The sequence below is a fragment of the Mytilus galloprovincialis genome, chromosome 3 (genome assembly GCF_965363235.1).
Source record: "Mytilus galloprovincialis chromosome 3, xbMytGall1.hap1.1, whole genome shotgun sequence".
NCBI classification, from domain to species: domain Eukaryota; kingdom Metazoa; phylum Mollusca; class Bivalvia; order Mytilida; family Mytilidae; genus Mytilus; species Mytilus galloprovincialis.
Genome location: NC_134840.1, coordinates 332,100 through 352,362, shown reverse-complemented (window position 1 = coordinate 352,362; position 20,263 = coordinate 332,100). Strand labels below are relative to the sequence as shown.

The following is a 20,263-nucleotide window of genomic DNA, read 5'->3' as shown; positions in this document are numbered from 1 at the left end:
GACCTTCCTCTTATTACGGTACGTCTTTCTCCTTCACTTTTCGACCACACACCTTCCACATTTTCCCTCATTTTTCCTCATCCGTCCTTCTCCAAACACCATCCTCCTTCCTCTTGACTTTTGACATCTTCCTTATACCTTCAGAAAATCAGGAAGGGAGAATGTAAAACGTCACAAACGGAAGAAGGAAGGTCTGGCGTTTAAAACTATTGCACGAAGAGGATTAAACAATCGACACGAAGTCTTATACACGATCAGGTTAGTTAATATTTACTTCTAGTATAATTTTCTCATTTTATTGAACAGGTAAGAAAGGAAAAATCTGAATTCATGTTTTTATTTTAAACACCAAGGTTCTGCTTAAAAGAAATTGATTGCGGTTAAATAACGATTTTAGATAAGAAAATACTATGTGAACTTAAAGTAACTGTACTATGATATTGTATGAGATTTTTCATCGACATTCATTCATATATTTTACAAAAAATAATTGATAAAAATTGACAAAACTGCAAAATATTTAAATTATGTTCTTTTTGTGGCCAATGGTGAATAGTTTTATAAAAATCAAGATGTGTATAAGTCTAAGGTTAGCATTATTTATGTCGATAATGATAACAAGTGACAAGTGGTGTAAGAGAGCCGTGCTGAAGTGGTTAGTGCATTGGACTACTAACACAAAGGTCCTGGTTCGATTCCCGTCTGGGATGAACATTTCAGGAACTGAATATTCGGTTCTCCCTTGACACCTTTTGCGAGTATGGTCTCGAAGAAACGATGATAGTCCGTCGGAAGGAGATGATAAATGGCTGATCCGTGTTAAGAGAGAGCCATATCTCTTTCATGTTAAAGACACCCTTGTAGATTTCGAAAAAGAACAGGCTAATGCCTCTACAAGGCAGTACTCGCACACGCAAAGTGGAAAGGGATTAATATAAGTTGCAAAACGTGTCTCCCAATCAACTATACATAATATGTTTAAACTAAAAAGTAACAAAATTTCTTTTTTTCATTAATATTTTTGTATTGGCCTGATATTTTTGTCCATTTTATACCTCAGTTTGTAGAATAAAACACTTCAACTATCAGTTTTAAATGATGAGTTGTATAAACTGGATGATATTTGTTTTCTTTTCGAATACTATGAACTTAATAAATGGTGGTAAAAAAATTGGTCTTTCATTTTCCACTACTGGTATGATTAACATTGTTTTTTTAATACCTAAATGATGTATTTGAATTATTATTTGAATTATTTTGGGAAACACAAAAAATACTTAAAAAACGTTTTCAGAGTGATTTATACATGTTGTACCCTATTATGTATGTTAGAATGTATTAAACAGATATATCATGTTAAGGAAGGTTATTTTTCGCTAATGCCCCTCAAGACCATGCTATATCTGTTTAATTACACCAAATATTAACGTTCAAAAACGCATTGATGATGGTGACGTTACAAGTGTCCAGTCGGATAGATAGATAGATAAATATAGGAAGATGTGGTATGCAAATACCACGACAGAGAGGGTAAAAAGACATATCCTTGATATGTTTATTTTAGGACAAGTAATGAACCAAATGTTTAAACAACACATATACATAAGCATAAGATCTTTATAAAACCGTAGACCTTCCTTCCATACATGACATCTTATTACGATACGTCTTTCTCCTTCCCTTTGTGACCACACACCTTCCTCATTCTTCCGTCCTATTTTAACCGCTGATCTTCCTCTTATTACCATACGTCTTTCTCCTTCCCTTTGCGACAACACACCTTCCTCATTCGTCCATCCTATTGTCACCGCTTACCTTCTTCTAATTACGGTTCATCTTTCTCCTTCTCTTTTCGACCATACACCTTCCTCAGTCTTCCTTCCTACTGTAACCGATTACCTTCCTCTTATAACGGTACGTCTTTCTCCTTCCTTTTGCGACCATACACATTCCTCATTCTTCCTTCTTATTGTTATCAATCGTTGACCTTCCTCTTATTACGGTACGTCTTTCTCCTTCTCTTTGCGACCATTTACGGTACGTGTTTCTCCTTCCCATGCGGCCACACACCTTCCTCATTCTTCCTTTCTATTGTTATCGCTTACCTTCCTCTTATTACCGTACGTCTTTCTCCTTCCTTTTGCGACCACAAACCTTCCTCATTCTTCCTTCCTATTGTAACCTCTGACCTTCCCCTTATTACGGTACGTCTTTTACCTTCCCCTCGGGACCACACACCTTCCTCATTCTTCCTTCCTATTGTAATTGCTGACCTTTCTCTTATTACGGAATGTCTTTCTCTCTCTTCTTGCGACCACACACCTTCCTCATTCTTCTTTCCATATGTTATGTCATGCTTGCATCCTTCCTCATCCGTCCTTCTCCTAGTTACCAAACATCATCCTCCTTCCTCTTGACTTTTGACATCTTCCTTATACCTTCAGAAAATCGGGAAGGGAGAATGTAAAACGTCACAAACGGAAGAAGGAAGGTCTGGCGTTTAAAACTATTGCACGAAGAGGATTAAACAATCGACACGAAGTCTTATACACGATCAGGTTAGTTAATATTTACTTTCATTTTATCATTTTATTGAACAGGTAAGAAAGGAAAAATCTGAATTCATGTTTTGATTTTAAACACCAAGGTTCTGCTAAAAAGAAATTGACAGCGGTTTCAGAACGATTTTAAATAAGAAAATGTTAAAATTTTACATACTCATTTTTTTCAATGTAAACTAAGAGTAACTGTACCATTAAATTGTTTGAGATTTTTCATCGACATTCATTCATATATTCTACAAAAAAAAATGATAAAATTGACAAAACTGCACAATATTTAAATTATGTTCTTTTTGTGGCCAATGGTAAATAGTTTTACAAAAATCAAGAAGTGTATAAGTCTAAGGTTAGCAATATGTATGTCGATAATGATAAAAAGTGACAATATTTCTCGTTTTAATTAATATGTTTGTACTGGCCTGATATTTCAGTCCATTTTATACATCAGATTGCTTTGCTACACATAAAAGTGAAGAATTTTTAGTTGACAATTGCAAAACATGTTTTTTCATTGTAGAATATCTAATATTTTTAATTCTATCAGAATATTATACAATATTATTGTTTTGGACTTTCCTTTTTTGAATTTTCCTCGGAGTTCCGTATTTTTGTGTTTTTACTTCATACAACCGTATTTTTTTAAATGATGATTTGTATAAACTGGATGATATTTGTTTTCTTTTCGAGTACTTTGAACTTAATAAATGGTGGGAAAAAAATGATCTTTCATTTTCCACTACTGGTATGATTAACATTGGTTTTTTTTAATACCTAAATGATGAATTATTTGAATTGTTATTTGAATTATTTTGGGAAACACAAAAATGCTTGAAAAAACGTGTTCAGTGTTATGTATACATGTTATACCCTTTTATGTATGTTATAAAGTATTAAACAAATATATCATGTTAGGAAGGGGCATAAATGTACGGCCTTCAACAAGGAGCTGTGGCTCACACCGAAGCAACAAACTATAAAGCGACTTAAAATTACTAGTGTAAAACCATTCAAACGGGAAAAACAACGGTCTAATCTATATAAAAAAGCGTATTTTTTGGCAAATACCACGGCAGAGATGGTAAAAAAGGCATTTCCTTTATGCATAAACCCCGGTGGCGTCTCCAAATGAACGATATTCATTTGTTAACAGTAAATTGGTGACACATACACTGGGTATCAACCAATCAAAATCCAGTTGTATACATTAATGTCATGATTGTCATTGAATACTTAAATAATTAATGTTTTATTGAAAATTGTATTTCCTTTGGGAAACACAAAACATAATGAATCAAAACAAAACAAAAAGAATTGACATGTGTGACACCCTATATTAAATAAGAGGAACGTATACTTTCAAAAAAGGGTAGTTAAGGTAGCACAATACAAAGATTTTTTCACTCCCAGCTAGACAACTTTAAACTGATGTAATTCATTTCATCCTTCTTTATATTTTATAAATGAGGTACCAAAAGAAAGAAGAAAGATTAATCTTTCAAATTGTGAGAATTTCATCATAACATAATTATTGCATAATTAATTATTATGTCATTAATTGCTCTATTGTGATGTCCATACTTGAATGAATTTAGCGTCTTTGTTTTTTTAGCATCCCTAAATATTTTATAGATTCTAGTACAACACAGCTTGACCTCCAAAACCGTGTCTCAGATTTCCAAAAACATCAATAGAACAAATTTTATACCCAATTGAATTTCGTGGTCCCTTATGAATTGATGTTGCAAACTTCATTGAAGATTTATGAGAGGTTGACATACAATAGGAAAAATCTGAGACACTGTTTTGGAGGTCAAACTGTGTTGTGCAAGAATCTATAAAATATTTTGGGATGCTATAAATAACAAAGAAGCTAATTCATTCAAGTATGGACATAACAATATGGCATTTAATTACATAACAATTAATTATGTAATAATTATGTCATAATGAAATTATCACAATTTGAAAGACTAATCCTTCGTCTTTCTTTTGGTACCTCATTTATAAAATTTAAAGAGAGATGAGTGGAATTACATCAGTTTAACTTTACTCTTTAGTTTTCTGTGTTGTGTCATGTGTGCTGTTGTTTGTTTGTTTTTTTTTTATTTTTAGCCATGGCGTTGTCAGTTTGTCTTAGATTTATGAGTTTGACTGTCCCTTTGGTATTTTTCGTGCCTCTTTTTTAACGATGTCAGATCGGGGATGAAAAATCTTTGTATTGTGCTACCTTAAATCAACAAAAAAATCATTTATTCATTGGATTTTTTTAAAGACAGTTTTAAAATACATGTATTTTATAAAATGAAAAATGAGATGATCTGCTTATATCATATCTGTCTGTTTGTCTGCCTATTAGTTTAAGTGGAATTGTATTCATCTGTTTTCTTTATCAATAATCGGCACGACTGCAAATTTTACAGTTGCATTCAAACGTTGACATGTATAAAATATTTCATTGTCAACTGTATAAAATATTTCATTGTCAACTTACCGTATCTATGACATTATTTTTTACATTTATATTTCTTGTTTGATTTCAGAAATGGATAATTGGATGAAAATACAGATGACACAAATGGTGAGTAAAACAAGGAAATAACTCAATACAAATATTAAGAATTGTTATGTAGTCTAAAATTAATATGAAACTAAGGTAAAAACTCCCGCAGGCAAAGTTGGCTTTAGCTGAATTTAGCTATTTATTTTAGGTATTTTTGACATATAGCTGTTCAACAATTTTCGCTACTTATTTATCTTCGGATTTCAAATGTTTGGCTTTGAGCGTTCCTGGTGAAGCTAAATCCAGAAAAGAGCGTCGGACGTAAGATATAATCCAACGTGTTGTTTTCAATTTTGTACTCATTATATATTGCGGACGCAAAGGCAAAATTATAATTCAATCATAATATAAAATATAAGATACAATGACACAATATAAACAACTGGACCATTTAGAGGCGGATAAACTGAATTGAGAAATAAAACGAATATATACTGAGAACATTACAAAATAATCGATTTTCGCGTGTTTCATATAAATATCTGACCTTTAAATGAACAGAAATTTTATTCAGTAAATGTGCACACTTCGTTTACTTTCTATACTAGATTGTAATTTGTATTGCTTTACACTGGGGTCTGTCCGTCCTTCTGAAGGTTTTCTTAAAAACTCAAATGAATCTTTTAATATAGGCAATTTAATTCCAGTTTTATTTTAACTATAAAATGCACATTACTTCTTGTATCAGATTCATATCATTCAATTCGAAATCAGATGAAATAACAGAATAAAACATAGTTTTATTACTTTCAGACAGATGAATTAAAGGCGGAAATAAGAAAAGAAAACATGGAATTGAAAGCATTGTTAAACAGCTTGAAGGTGGACGAATTGAAAGCAGAAGTAACGAAAGGGAACATGGAATTGAGAGCAATGATTACAGATCTTATGAACGGTAAATATCTTTTTGTATCACTACATTCATTTCTTAACGTTTCTCAAGGAAATAGACCTTTGATAAAAATGTAGATATAAAGTTATATAGAGAATCCACAACTCAACAGGCTATTGCTCAGAAGTTCACTTATAGAAATTACTATTATAGCTAGTTAATTGCTTATGTTGTTGATATCGAAGCTGTTTTCGTGTTTGATAATATTGCAGATCTTTTTGAACAGCAAATATTAAAACTGAGAGCAGCGGGCAAAAAGACACGCAGAGGGCTGACACGACATCAGATGAGGATAAAGATAGTCAATACATCATGCATTACCAAGGAAACATTGAACACGAACAAAGTGAGGAGAATGATTCTGAACAAGACAGCAGTGATCATAGTGATATTCATGAAGAGGAAGCTAAGGATGATACGATTGAGATCGATGATGTAGACATAGAAATAGAACAGAAACAGACAGATGGAGCAGGTAAAACTTATAATATTATATAGATCTACCTTCCTTTGCTAAACTATATCGTTATTTCCAGGCAAATTGAGAATGGAAACGGCCTATTCGTCAACGTATTCGTCAAAGAGTCAACAACCAAACCAAAGAGCAGAAAACAGCCCAAGCATATCTATTAGACTTCCCCCCAAAACGAGAAAATACAGCACTGGAATAAGCTTGACCTGGCCATTAAACAAAAATGTGATATGGAATCTAGTTGAATAAAGAAGGGCTCCACATCTAACTCTGAAACATATTGATGAACAAATTAAAATAAAAAACTAGCAAAACTAGCAAAAATATGAGGCTCCTAACTTGGAACAGGCGTAAATATGCGGCTTGGTCAACGTGTACTGTGAGATATCAACCCTCTCTGAATATCTAGCCAAGGCAAATAGAAATACGCACAGAAAAAACTATTAAAAAAGATGTTCGAGATGGATTTCAGAATAGGTAAAAGAGGACATTGAGCAGACTACTAGCAGTTACTGACATGAAAGCTTAAGATCGCAATTAACATTGATGAAAGATTAGGGTGAGGGTTGTGCTTAGAGTTAGGGATATGTCTTCAATCTATGACAATTAAGTACAATCTCCGTTTATGGGTTTTGTAAAACCATCCTAATATATAGGTGAAAAACACAACCCATAAAACGCTAACAATTGATATCAGAATAAATGTGATAATAACCGATTATGAAATGTAGTAAATGTTTGCAGTTATTAGATTTCTTTTGGTCAAATCAAATACGTTGTTACATACACGAGTGAATCGAACTCATGAGTTGACCAACATTCTCTTTTTTTAGAGACAGTATGTTTGGAGAGCAGTTTTGGGAGAAATGTGTGTATATCAAATGTATTTCCTTGCATACTTTTAACATGTATCTTCAAGTTTTATATTTTATAACCTAGTCTACTTTACCTTCAACAGAGATGGAAATGTTATTTATGGAACCAGTGAATTGGACACCTCCTTCAAAGCATACCATTTCGCCAAGAGAAAACAGTCCACTAGAACCAATACTTCCGGACAAAGGCAAGCCAAAAAGTAAGAATATATATTATAATTGACTATTTAGGTGCGCGAATTGTGTTTTGAATTGCATGTAATGTGTAGATAGCAACATTGAAAAACAACATTTTCTATTTGTGTTTTTTAGGAAAAAGCTTGACACAGGTGTTTGATGAACTGCAAAGTACGTATAATAGAAAAAGCTAATAATTTTTGAAACAATACATTTACGATTCTATGGTCAGAATATAAAACCAAAACGTGCTTAATCACATGATTTAGTGCAATCGTCTGGACAAATCGTACTGCATAACATTAGTAATTGATTTCAAAGAGGGACGAAAGATACCAAAGGGACAGTCAAACTCATAAATCTAAAACAAACTGACAACGCCATGGCTAAAAATGAAAAAGACAAACAGAAAAACAATAGTATACAGACATCCTAAATCCATTCATTCGATGTGTTAGAGCTTTTGGTTTTGCAACTTGATTAGGGATTTTCGGGTTTGAATTTTGCTTTGTGTTCAGTATTTTGTGATTTTACTTTTTACTAGAACTTCAATAAATTTGATAAAACTGATAATTGGTCATTGCATTTGTAAATGACAATTCCCGATAATTAACTGCTAATTTGTATTCACAGAGTCACACAAATTACAGAAATTAAAAACAAAGGAACAGTCCGACACACCCAAAGCAACTGGTATGTAAAACAAACTAGAGTATATTGGTCAAATTATCTAAACTACTAATTTATCTTAGAATGTTTAAACCAAAAAATATCGAAAAATCTTTTGTTTTGTGATTCCGCTGACCAAACATAACTTCTGTCAAACAGACAAGAAAGAATTTGTAAAGGAAGGTTTGTTATCTTGTAGTTTCATCGTTAACGACTTGTAATCACTATTATTATATAATTTATAAGTTTATTAATGGGAAATTAAGGTAATGATGACATAATAATTACAAAGCATTTCATTAAACAAGATGACACATGCATTTGTGGCAAAATATGTTTTTAAGACATTTAAAATCAAGTGTAGTGTTCAACAATGCCTTGTAATTGCCATACAGTACCATTTCAACACAAAAAAAAGAAAAAATGTATAGGATTGTTGGTATTGATATAACCAGATGTTATGTATTTGTTCCTTAATTATTTTTTTAAAAAGACTAAAATTAACAAGGAAACAAATGCGTTTGTAAATACGATCAAATATGAATGGAAGATCGTACAAGGATTATAATCGTCAGCAGATGTTTGCGTAAGGTAAGAAACAATCAGTAAATGAACCAACATATTTTTTTGTCAGGCACTATGAGTGTAAAAGCGAAATTGTTTACCCCGAGCCAAACACCATCTAAACCAAGTTCATCGAAGTCAAAGATCAAATCTAAAGGTATGTTTGTTATATAATACAAAAGCATATGCCAATAGCCATCTATACCAATAAAAGAATGAGTGGCAACTTGATAGCGGGCATGACTTATAAAAGACAATTCAAGAAATCATCTTTATTTATTATCAATAGAAATAATGACACATAATGCCCTCAAGTTGTTTACATAGTTATCATTGGGAAAAAAATCACATGTTCCAGGTCGAATCCGATACCAATCCCAAAACTATTTATACCAGTAAACTAATCTGTCAGGAACACCACTAAACTGTGTATTATTTGAGATTTGTTATTTACACGCGTCATCACCTATACTTCAACAGTACACAGACGTTGACACTACTACATCTACTCATTGATCAAATATTTATATCTAATAATTGCCAATTATTGTTAGTAAATCAGTACGTACTCAAACAGATTAATTTTGAAAGCAGATGAAATTTTCCACCTTATTATCAGCATGGCATGATCAAAAACCAATACGAAAATACAAACCAGGCTAACAATAAGGTGTAGGTACTTTATGTCGTGGTTGTGATTTCTATCTATATTAATTTCATTTGCGTAATGTTGCTATCATTTATGATAAAATAATTCCCATTTGACTTTAATTTCAGGACATTTCACAGATGAACAAACAACATACATAATAAAGTACAATAGTAATTGCAATCCAACCTGGTCGTCAGCCGATCATGTAATGCAGAACTTAAAACTGACTGGTGAGCGCTTGAGTATATGGATTGAGGACGAATTTTCAATAAAGCAGCTGAAAGATAAAGTCAAAAACTTGAAAAGGTATGCTTTATGCTAAAATATAGGATTGTATGTGTCATGGAAAACAATTGCGTACATTTTTTAATTTTTTTAAATTTAATTTTAAAATTTAAAATTAAGTACATTATTGAAAAATGGTATGGATTATTTATTGTGTATTACACGTGTAATAATTTTTCGTAAAACAAAAAAAAAGATAAATTCAAACACTTGAAAATGTATGTTTTATACTGAAATATAGATTTGTATGTCTAACAATGAAGTTTTGCCTCATTTGTAACTCTCTTAACATTTCATTCAATTGACCACATTATTGAAAATTGTTATGCAATGTTTTATAGTGTAATGCATTTGTAACATTTCATATCTTTTTTACAGGTCAGAGGACAAGAAAGAGAGGAAAAATGTTAGAAGTCCAAAATGTTGAGCGAAGAATTTACTCTTCGGCTGTACCATAGTGTAAATAAAACAGTTTTGTTAAAGTTTTTTTGTATAAGTTTGCTGTTTTTTTACGATATCGCTCTGTTTGTGCTGTACAATGGAAAATAGGGTAATTTGTGTAACCTTAAAACAGATGATGATAAAATAAATTTCGATATCTATGTTTGAATAAATCAACTATATGTGAATATTCTAGCTTGTTAGTTTTCAATTAATTCAGAGTCAGTCACATCAAAATATACTGCTACTTACCTACTTACCTACAAAATGTACATAATACAATACATTGATGAACGAAACATACATGCTCTTAAACATACCTTAATTAGTTTTTTCCCTGTAAAAATTACTTGCAATTTAATATCAAACAAGGTTTTTTTCATCAACATTGACTACGGACAACAAAATGGCTTAAAATGAACAAAAAACAACAGACCTAAAAATTGTACACAAGAAACAACATGAAACACTAAAGACTTAGTAAGTTATTAAGTAAAACGTAAAATAACAAAACTATTAAACTCCGAGGAAAACTCAAAACGGAAAGTCCCTAATCAAATGACAAAATCAAATGATAAAACACATTGTTTTAATGGACAACAACTGTCATATTCCTGACTCGGTACAGGCATTTATAAATGTAGAAAATAGTGGATTGCACCCGGTATATAGCGCTAAACCTTTCACTTGTACTACAGTCGCATTATATTTATAACGATGCGGGAATAAAACAGACATAATAGGTAAAACCGTGACACAATCGCAATAAGAACAAAAACAAATAAATATTTAACAAAAATTTACAAAAAAATCATATATCAAATTTAACAACCACATTCATTGCTTACTTCTACATGTATATTAAATCAACCCAAATAGTTGGAGTCCTGTAACTGAAGGGCAAGTTTCACATGAACTGTAGTGTATATGCTGAAACACGTCAGCTTAAAGATCGTAAGGTATTTGTTTTATAAGAGATTATAAACCTTTTGTATTCTAATTTGTGCTACCTAAAACCATGGTTAACCCTATAATGTAAACAGACAGTAGCACTATAGTATTCATACCAATAAAACATTGTTTGAAAGAGGGACGAAATATACCAAAGGGACAGTCAAACTCATAAATCGAAAGTAAACTGACAACGCCGGGCTAAAAATGAAAAAAGACAAACAGACAAACAATAAAACACATGACACGACATAGAAAACTGACGAATTAGCAACACGAACCCAATCAAATAAAAAAATGGAGAATGGAAATGGGACAACAACCCGACCATAGAACAGAAAACAGCAAAGGTCACCAACAGGTCTTCAAAAACAAGGGTTGGTCGCAGTTGTTCAAGAAGGGTAAGCAGATCCTGCTCCATATGTGGTACCAGTCTTATTGCTTATGTGATAACAAATCCGGAAAATAGTCTAATTCGGTAGGTCACATTCCTGAAAAGAAAGGGGATTGTAGTTGCGACGGAAGTTGTGTTCAATTTTTTTTAATAAAACTAGTATATTCCCAATCCAAATATGATTACATTTAAAATTTAATTATATCACCCATTAGTACAATATTTTTCGACGATCAAATCGCAGATTTTTATTTTTTCGCAGTTGAGGTCAGGGCTACCCATTTAATTTTTGCAGTCAATCTCTCCCACATTTCAACACGATCATATTGTCTGATCGGTTCCATGGTGTTTTTTTTTTGGACTAGCAAGTCTATGAAGAGGACCGTGAGTCTTTATCTTTTGTATTTTCGGAGTTGGGATTAATATCGGGATTAGGCTTCACTCTAACAAAAACGCTTCTTCAGTTGGGTCGGAAAGTACGCCTATTATCTTTAGTGATACAATACCGTCTCGTCTTCAGAGTGCTTTTTTTACTTTTTGGAATGCAAGTAGTAAACTGTAATACGCTATTTTTATTCGAATCCATTTAACACTTGTTGGAAAACTGAATTCACAAGCACACTGTACTTAGCATATATTTGGGAAAAAAGTTCTGCCTTACCATAACCGTAACCCTAACTCTATATATTTACACACAAGCTTTACCAGTCATAATATATTCTGCCATTTATGTATATCCCCCAACTCATCTTTTGACAAAACCCAAACCCTAACATTATCAATAAACCAAACTTAAACCTCAATCCTTTCTAAAACCCCAAATTTGCTAAAATTGTTTATATTAAAGGCTTTACTTGTCTTGAAACGAGTACGGCTAAGGGGTAACCGATTGGATTTTCGAAATTATTTTTTTTTCACGAACTTTTCAAAATCACAATTTGGAAGCGTCAGGTTAGGGTTTATGATACTTTATCCCAACACCTAACTTCAGAATTCTACCTGATTAGGTAAAATTGTTCTTTTTATCGCTGTAAGGCAAAGAAAGAGTTTTTAAGAATTTTACTTTTGACCACAGTTTTATAATTTATTGCGGTAAAGATATTTACTATCGCTGTTAAGCTAAATCCTGCCACAGTCGTCTGCCTTATTTCGGGAGTTATATTCTTTATCGGGAAGAAACATGCGGTAAAATTGTTTGCACATAATTGAAAAATGCATTTTTTGTTAGAAAAAGAAACGTTGTGATGATCGTAAGGATAGCTATAAGTCATTTTATTTTGTCTCGGTTTTCAGGGTTCCATTTTGGTATCTATCAGAATGTACAAAAGAGAAGTAATCAACACCAGAAAAATGTATTTAGAAGTTTCAACATGACATAAATTAAAGATTGCACTCTGTAAATGCAGCTGTTTCTCAAACCACGACTCTTTTTGAGAGATATAGAATATTCATAGATAATTAGTTTTGTTTACATGCTGGTTCTAAGTAATGATTTCTATGTTGCATCTCATAGAGACTTACCTTGGGAATGTTACCAGTAAATATGAATGAGTAGATTGTTTATATTTGAATATGGTGTAACCATACAGTCGAGATATGAGTAGTTAAGACATGTAGTGTAAGTTTAAACTCAGAGAAGTTCGAGGCATATAAACGTTGAAAATATGCCATAAAGCCCTATATGTTGACCTTTGGAAAAAAATTGATGCATATGAACTTTTTATTCTAGGATAGGATTTTTTTTTATTAATCAAAATTTCTGAATTAAAGTGGTACAGTTTTAGTCGTAAAGGGAGTTCCTAGGGGCAAATGCATTGTCGATATTCACAGAAATGTAACCTATAGACCACTGGTGGTAAGCGGATGGTCGTAACTAAAAGTTACGACCATCCGGAGATGAGAGACAACTCTAGGGATAAGTTTTTCTTTTCATATTTTCGTGCAGTAAAAGGTTCATTTGAGCCAAACCGCTGGTCTCATATACACTTATCGTGAGTGCGTTGATATTGAAACCAAATTTGATAGACAAAATCATTCCAATTTTCGTAAAATAGTCATTCAAAAGTTGGAGCATGCATGATGGTCGTAACTTTAAATGTGTGATGGTCTTAAATTCAACTATAATATTTTGGATGATGGTCGTAACTTTGAAAGATGACCGTAACTCGAGTATTTAGACAAACTTTTATTAATGTATTTTAAAAGTAAAAGTAATAAACTCAGATGTCATACATGATTTGTTACAAACAATAATTTTTGTTACCATGATAATAGTATGCAGAAATTAAGCTAGAGAATTATTAAACACACACAGTTCTGATGCATTCAAAACGCTCATCATTTAGGAGGAACAGTGAAAACTGTCAACTCGCATTAAGCAAAAAAGTATGTTTGGGTTGAGTATTAATATTTTTTTACTGTACGTTAGGGCATAAAATTATCAAATACACGTGTGTTCCCTCATATTTTTTTTTTATTTTTAGATTTTTTTTCTGCAATCATGTCGGCAGATGAAATTATTAAACGTACAATTCTGAACAATCATCGTTAACTTTTAATCAGCTATTGCAGTTCTTATAAACTATAGGCCTTCAAATATTCGGCTTTAGGTGGTTCATGCGGAAATTAAATCCACAAATACACTTCGGAGTCCTGGGTTGAGTTCAATATCGTAGCAGCTAGGTATAGTGCTACGTAGATTTTGACTATTGAACGTGTAGCTATAGACTAGTTGCTACATAGATATTGATAGCAGCTACGTAGCAGCTACGATATTGAACTCAACCCAGGATTTTTTAACGTGCTGTCTATTGTTTATCGATTACATAACGATTATATATAGCGGTATATCATTGATATTAGTTCTAAGTATTGGTACGGAATGAAAACTGAATCCATTGTGTCGCAATGAAAATTGTATTAATCTCTCGAAAGTAGGAATATTGTTGATATATATATTTTACACTTCTACACGCGCTGACTTTAAGAGTAAAATAAAATACTAGTTTGAAGCCAGACTTAAGCTAATATGTCAGAGACTTAGGTAGAACTAAATGTACTGCGGCAACTATCACATACAAACCCCACGGTATGCAGATTGAACATTATGTGTAGGTTATATGTTTATATTGTATGAATGGCTACACGCTACTCATGGACTTCGAAATGGACATAACTGTCCACCTTATTATCAGCTTGATTTCACCAAATAACAAAATGACTTCTAAAAATCCAGGCTAAAAATAAAGCGTATGTTCTTTAACTCAGGTACGGACCTGCGAATTCGCGGGAATGGTCTAGTCTAGATAACGACCTTCATAACCTATCAATATCAACTTTTAGATTATTTTGACTCCTTACTAATGCTCTTTCGACTTAATGTATCAATCTTAAATTGTAGATTTTAAAAAAAATCAACTAGTAGTACATCCTCAAAAAGTTTTTACAATGTTTATTTTTAACAAAGATGCAAAATCTAAATAAGAAAAAAAACCAGGATACTGTTATTTCATTTGATGTCCATTTTACTAAAAATGCCTTTCCTTAAAATAATTTATTTTGTAATTAAAAATGATTTGATACATTTCGTGCTTTTTATTTCTAACTAAGAATTATCATAACCAAGGCTGTGTTTCTTGTTTTAAAATGAATTCTCCGCTTTTGAGAAATTTGAATGACTATTTCACGAAAATTGGAATGTTTTAATGCATCAAATTTGGTTTCAATATCTCCGAACCACCGAATAGTATGTATGAGACAAGCGGTTTGACTCAAATGAACATTTTACTGCACGAAAATCGGAAAAGAAAAACTTATCCCTAGAGTTGTCTCCCATCTCCGGATGGTCATAACTTTTAGTTACGACCATCCGCTTACCACCAGTGATAGACGGATCGTGTAGTGACAATCAATATGACAACGCTTTTGTTAATATTTGAACGGTTGGTCTTGGTTCCCCAGACCTTGAAATGTTTACAAATGCATATTTATTTACTAAATAGTCAGAAAACGTAACATGTATCCTTCTCAGCAATGTGGTGTCCTTCACAGTAGGTCTCAGTTCATTATCTTTAACAAATCCATTTGTTGGCCGTTATTGAATAACCGTTTCACAGATGATATCGGATATGTTTTTTATGTCGTAACTTTAATCCGCTTCCCTATTCATTAATGTGATCTACCAAATTAGACTTTTTACCGTGTTTTTAATAACATGAGCATCACGACGAGTATCATCTGTTGAGCAGACTCTGCTTACCCTTCCGTACCACCTGATATCACCCCAATTTCTTGGTGGGTTCTTGTAGCTCAATATTTAGTTTTCTATGTTGTTTTTTGTGTACTATAATTTGTCTGTTTGTCTTTTTCATTTTTAGCCGTGGCGTTGTCAGTTTATTTTCGATTTATGAATTTGACTGTTACTTCGGTATCTTTCGCCCCTCTTTTTAATGTTTTTTTTAACTCCTCTTTCCATCTCTTTCTAGATATTCCAAAGCTATACACTTTCACAACCAGATTTAAGGTAAAACATTCAATCTTAGCAATTTAATGGAAACATGCATTTCTTTTTGTCTAATTTGAATTGCAACGTAAATGTTTTCTATGTGTTTTCCCTCCGTGATTTTCTAGTAAAATTGCATAAGATATTTTTCATCGGCTAATAGAATATTAAACGTGAACTGAAAATCCCTAGGATATTTCCAGCCAATGGTAATAGAAAAAGTAAAATCACAAGCATACTGAACTCCGAGGAAAATTCAATCGGAAAGTCCCTAACCACATGGTAAAATCAAATGACAAAACACATCAAACGAATGGACAACAATTGTCATATTCCTGACTAGGTACAGGCTTTTTTAAATGTAGAAAATGGTGACCTGATTTATAGCACTAAACCTCTCACTTTTACGACAGTCTCATCAAATTCCTTTATCTTTACATTGATGCGTGAACAAAACAGACATAATAAATGAAATAATCAAAATATGGGTACAGCAGTTATCACTGTGTTAGAATATCCTTTAAACCACAAACACAGGGATGATGCAAGTAAATGTTTATTATAGTTATAGACCAAAAAATATCTAGTTATGACGCAATATCTTCGGATTGCAAAATTGTACGAAATAGACACAACATATGTCAAAATAAATATCTTTTTAACGTTTAACAGCTGGTAACGTATGTCAGTGTGCAATAGCAGTTGAAAGGCGCATTTAAACTCCAACTGGTAAAAAAAACACGCGATTGTGCCTTTGCAATATACTTTTTGTTGTACTTATATTTGTTTAACCCTAATCCTCAGCCTCAACCCTAACCTTTGCCCTAATCAAAACCCTCACCGTTATCTTTACTGATTTGTTTTTCTTATTTTAGTAAATCATACTTTATCGATAGTTTCGACCTTTGTTAGTGAATACATCAAATACCGGTACCCTATCCCGTCCTCGTTAACCGTTAATAGCATATAACCAATTTGGTTAGTACTTGTTAGTTTTTTAAACTGTAATATATACATTTATAAATTATAGTATATCCAACTAATACATTATAAACTTAAATGATCCACAAATCTGAATAGATAAGAAAAAATAAAGAATAAAAAAAATCACAGAAATTTAGAATTTTGGAAAAAGCAACAAAAAAAAAATCAAGTAAAAAAATGATAAATATATTTTACTTACAGCATTCATAATATAGTTTGCAAAGGATTTTTTTATTTAAATTTTTGCGTACAGGTAAAAACTTAGACGAACATAAATGTAGTTATAAACATAGACAAAACATTCAGCCTACATTTAAGCCAACAGATAACAGTATCAAATCATAACGTAGATGACAATATGGATAAGGTAAAGAATTGTACATGAAAGTAATTCCGGTACACAATGTACCTAATTTTTGTATAATCAAAATTATTCCTCTAAAATTGGAAGCCAGGGGTCCCAACAGATCTTGGCCATGTAAAAACGGTTTCTTTTAAAAAATACATTCTTTTATAATGCAAGAGATTTTTTTAGGTAGTTTTTTAGTCCTGTAAAATTTACCTTATTTTCACAGAGTTTTGTTCTGTACATATAGAGTTTTGTAAGGAGTATTATTAAGTTTTGTTCTCATATTATATCCTTTGTTACCTAAATTTCCAAATAAATAATATCTATATTGAATGGAATAAATATTTGTGTTTGGTTATAAATCAAATCACCAAGTTCAATCCATCAATCTTATATTTTATGGCATGTTTAAAATTTTTCTCAAGATCTTCAATAGCTTCATAAAAAAGTACATTTATCTGATTGTTTTATCTTAATTTTAAATAAAAATTCATTTGTGCCTATGATTCTGTGCACTGTTCTGTATTGGAACCGATGAAGTTTAGAGTTTTTTTTGTGGCGTAAAAAGACATACATGTATTATGCGCTTTTTTTAAATCATTTTATTTTGGTTTGATCTTAGAGACCATTTATCTTCACAGCTAGGCCTTGAATTGCCCTTTTCTAAGAAAACATAATACACATCTTTTGGTCCGTTATTTGATAAAAAAAAATTCTTATATTATTTGGTAGAATTGAACTGTATAAAGATTTTCATTAGAGATATTATATTTAAGAGAATAACTCCATTTTAAACTAGATTTAATTTCATGCATATTTTTGCATTGCTGAAAAGACATTAGTTTACCCTCATTATCTACAAGATCATTAATCAACAAAATACCGTTATCAGCCCAATCTTTATTTTTTGTATATAAAATATGTCATAAAATATCACAGTAATATACTGGTAGTGGAACATAGAAGAGATGTAACAGCATATTAGTATTATTTTTAAATATCACATCGTATTGGAACCGTTGTCAATTTCTTTAATAGAAGAACTTCGGTTTTTAAAACAAACAAAAAACATGTCTTCAGATTCCTCATTTCTGTATTGTTCAATAAAATGGTAGTCATTCCAGCAGTTAATATTAACTAAACTGTTACGTAAGACTTCGTACCAATTGTTTATATTGTTAATCCCTCTTAGATTTAAATAATGGATCTTCCTCCTTCCATTTATGACGTTTAACATTCTTCGTCCTTGCTTTTCTGACGTAGGCGGACGGACGAAGGAAGGTGTCAAAGGTCAAAAGGGACATGATTATGTTTGGAAACAAAAGGAAGGATGAGAAAGGATGACGACAACAGCTGTAACAAGAGGAAGGACAAAAGATGTATTTGTGCGTTCGCAAGAGGAAGGATGACACATGCCGAAACAAGAAAAAAGGAAGAATGGGTTAAGGTAAGGATTAGAGTTAGGGTTAGGAATAGGTTTAATATGTGTGCGTTTGCAAGAGGAAGGATGAGTCATGTAGTAATAAGAAAAAAGGAGGAAGATAATCGGTTACAAGAAAAAGAAATAAAACAAGAATATGTGCGTAACAAGATGAAAACAGACGGCGTGCAGTAACAAAGGAAAAGTGCAAGGAGGAAGGTAAACGATAACCAGAGGAATTGCGATGAGGAAGGTGTGCGGTAATAAAAGGAAGTAGGAAGGTTGGCGATAACAGGAGAATATGATGTAACAAGAGGAAGAGGAGTGTGGTGTGTGAATCAAAGGAAATGGTTTGTAAATGATTTATTGACTAATATAATACATATTATAAAGTAAATGTCCACTGGATGCAAATACCAGATAAAGACCAAACGCCCAAAGCTCAAACACGCCCAAATTGGTTAACTCTCGTTAGTCTTTATTCTATGTCTAAACTTGTATCTAAACAGTTCATCATGTCTGCCAAGTATTTATCAAAGTCTTAAAAAATTACCTACGTCAAGACTTTTGTACACACTAGCTGAAAATATATATTTAAAAGTCTAACGGACAATTAACGAACAACTGAAATGACCATGTCGGTCATGTCTTTAATATTTACTTACACATCCTCTCTTTTTGTTTTGCTACAAAATACCTCATTGTCTTTTCTCAACACATCTTCCTAATTCCTTTTCCTAAAACACATCTTCTGAATTCCTTTTCCTAAAACACATCTTCCCAATTCCTTTTTCTTTTAAAACCCACATTCCTCCTTCTGTTTGACCCTCTTCCTCTTGATACCACATACCTTCCTCCTTCTTTTTCATAAAACACATCTTCCCCCTTCCCTTTTCTTTATAAACACACCTTTCTTTTTCTTTTTATACACATCTTCCTTTTTCCTACTTGTAACCACAAACCATCCTCCTTCCTCTTATCACAAAATATTTTGATCCTTCAGCTTCTCTCTACAGACCTCAATCCTACCTCTTGGTACCGCATACCTTCCTTCCTTTTTCTGGAAGGACACATTCTTCCTTCCTTCCCTTACGTCAGAAAGGGAAGGAGGAAGAATGTCAAAATTCATAAATAGAAGTAGGAAGGTTGATCATTTGAAACGTTAGAAAGAAGAACGAAGACTTATTGAAATCAGGTCAGTAACTGTTTACTACTCTTATGACTACCACTGTGTTCATTGAACACTTTGCTAATGAATTATTTGTAAAATGTTTTATTTATTTTGGAACCATTATGTTATTTGCAATGAAAGAGATTTTCATTGTTATTTATACCTTTTCCCAGTCCTGATACGTAGAAAACTAAAGAATAAACAACACGAATCCCACCAAAAACTAGGGGTGATATCAGGTGTTCCGGAAGGGTAAGAAGATCCTGCTCCTGGTACCCGTCGTGTTGATTATGTGATGACAAATCCAACAAATTGTTAGAGTTTTTAAAATCTTGCAAATTCTGG

General features: G+C 32.3%; 1 protein-coding gene across 1 annotated transcript; it reads left to right on the top strand.

The window, feature by feature from the left end:
- The first annotated feature begins 2,456 nt into the window (after positions 1-2,456).
- On the top strand, positions 2,457-10,317 carry LOC143066279 (uncharacterized). Its single transcript, XM_076239272.1, has 10 exons — positions 2,457-2,558; positions 5,102-5,139; positions 5,875-6,016; positions 6,240-6,488; positions 7,444-7,560; positions 7,673-7,708; positions 8,171-8,230; positions 8,841-8,927; positions 9,548-9,728; positions 10,086-10,317. Exons 2-10 carry the CDS (start codon positions 5,104-5,106, stop codon positions 10,132-10,134), a joined length of 957 nt encoding a protein of 318 aa, XP_076095387.1. The 5' UTR covers positions 2,457-2,558; positions 5,102-5,103; the 3' UTR covers positions 10,135-10,317.
- The last annotated feature ends 9,946 nt before the right edge of the window (positions 10,318-20,263 follow it).

Bases quoted from the DNA above. Each gene is read 5' to 3' on its own strand.
- LOC143066279 (XM_076239272.1), top strand. From the start codon at position 5,104: ATGGATAATTGGATGAAAATACAGATGACACAAATG. The intron at 6,017-6,239 runs GTAAATATCTTT...CTTTTTGAACAG, and splicing joins GATTACAGATCTTATGAACG to CAAATATTAAAACTGAGAGC. The intron at 7,709-8,170 runs GTACGTATAATA...TTGTATTCACAG, and splicing joins GGTGTTTGATGAACTGCAAA to AGTCACACAAATTACAGAAA.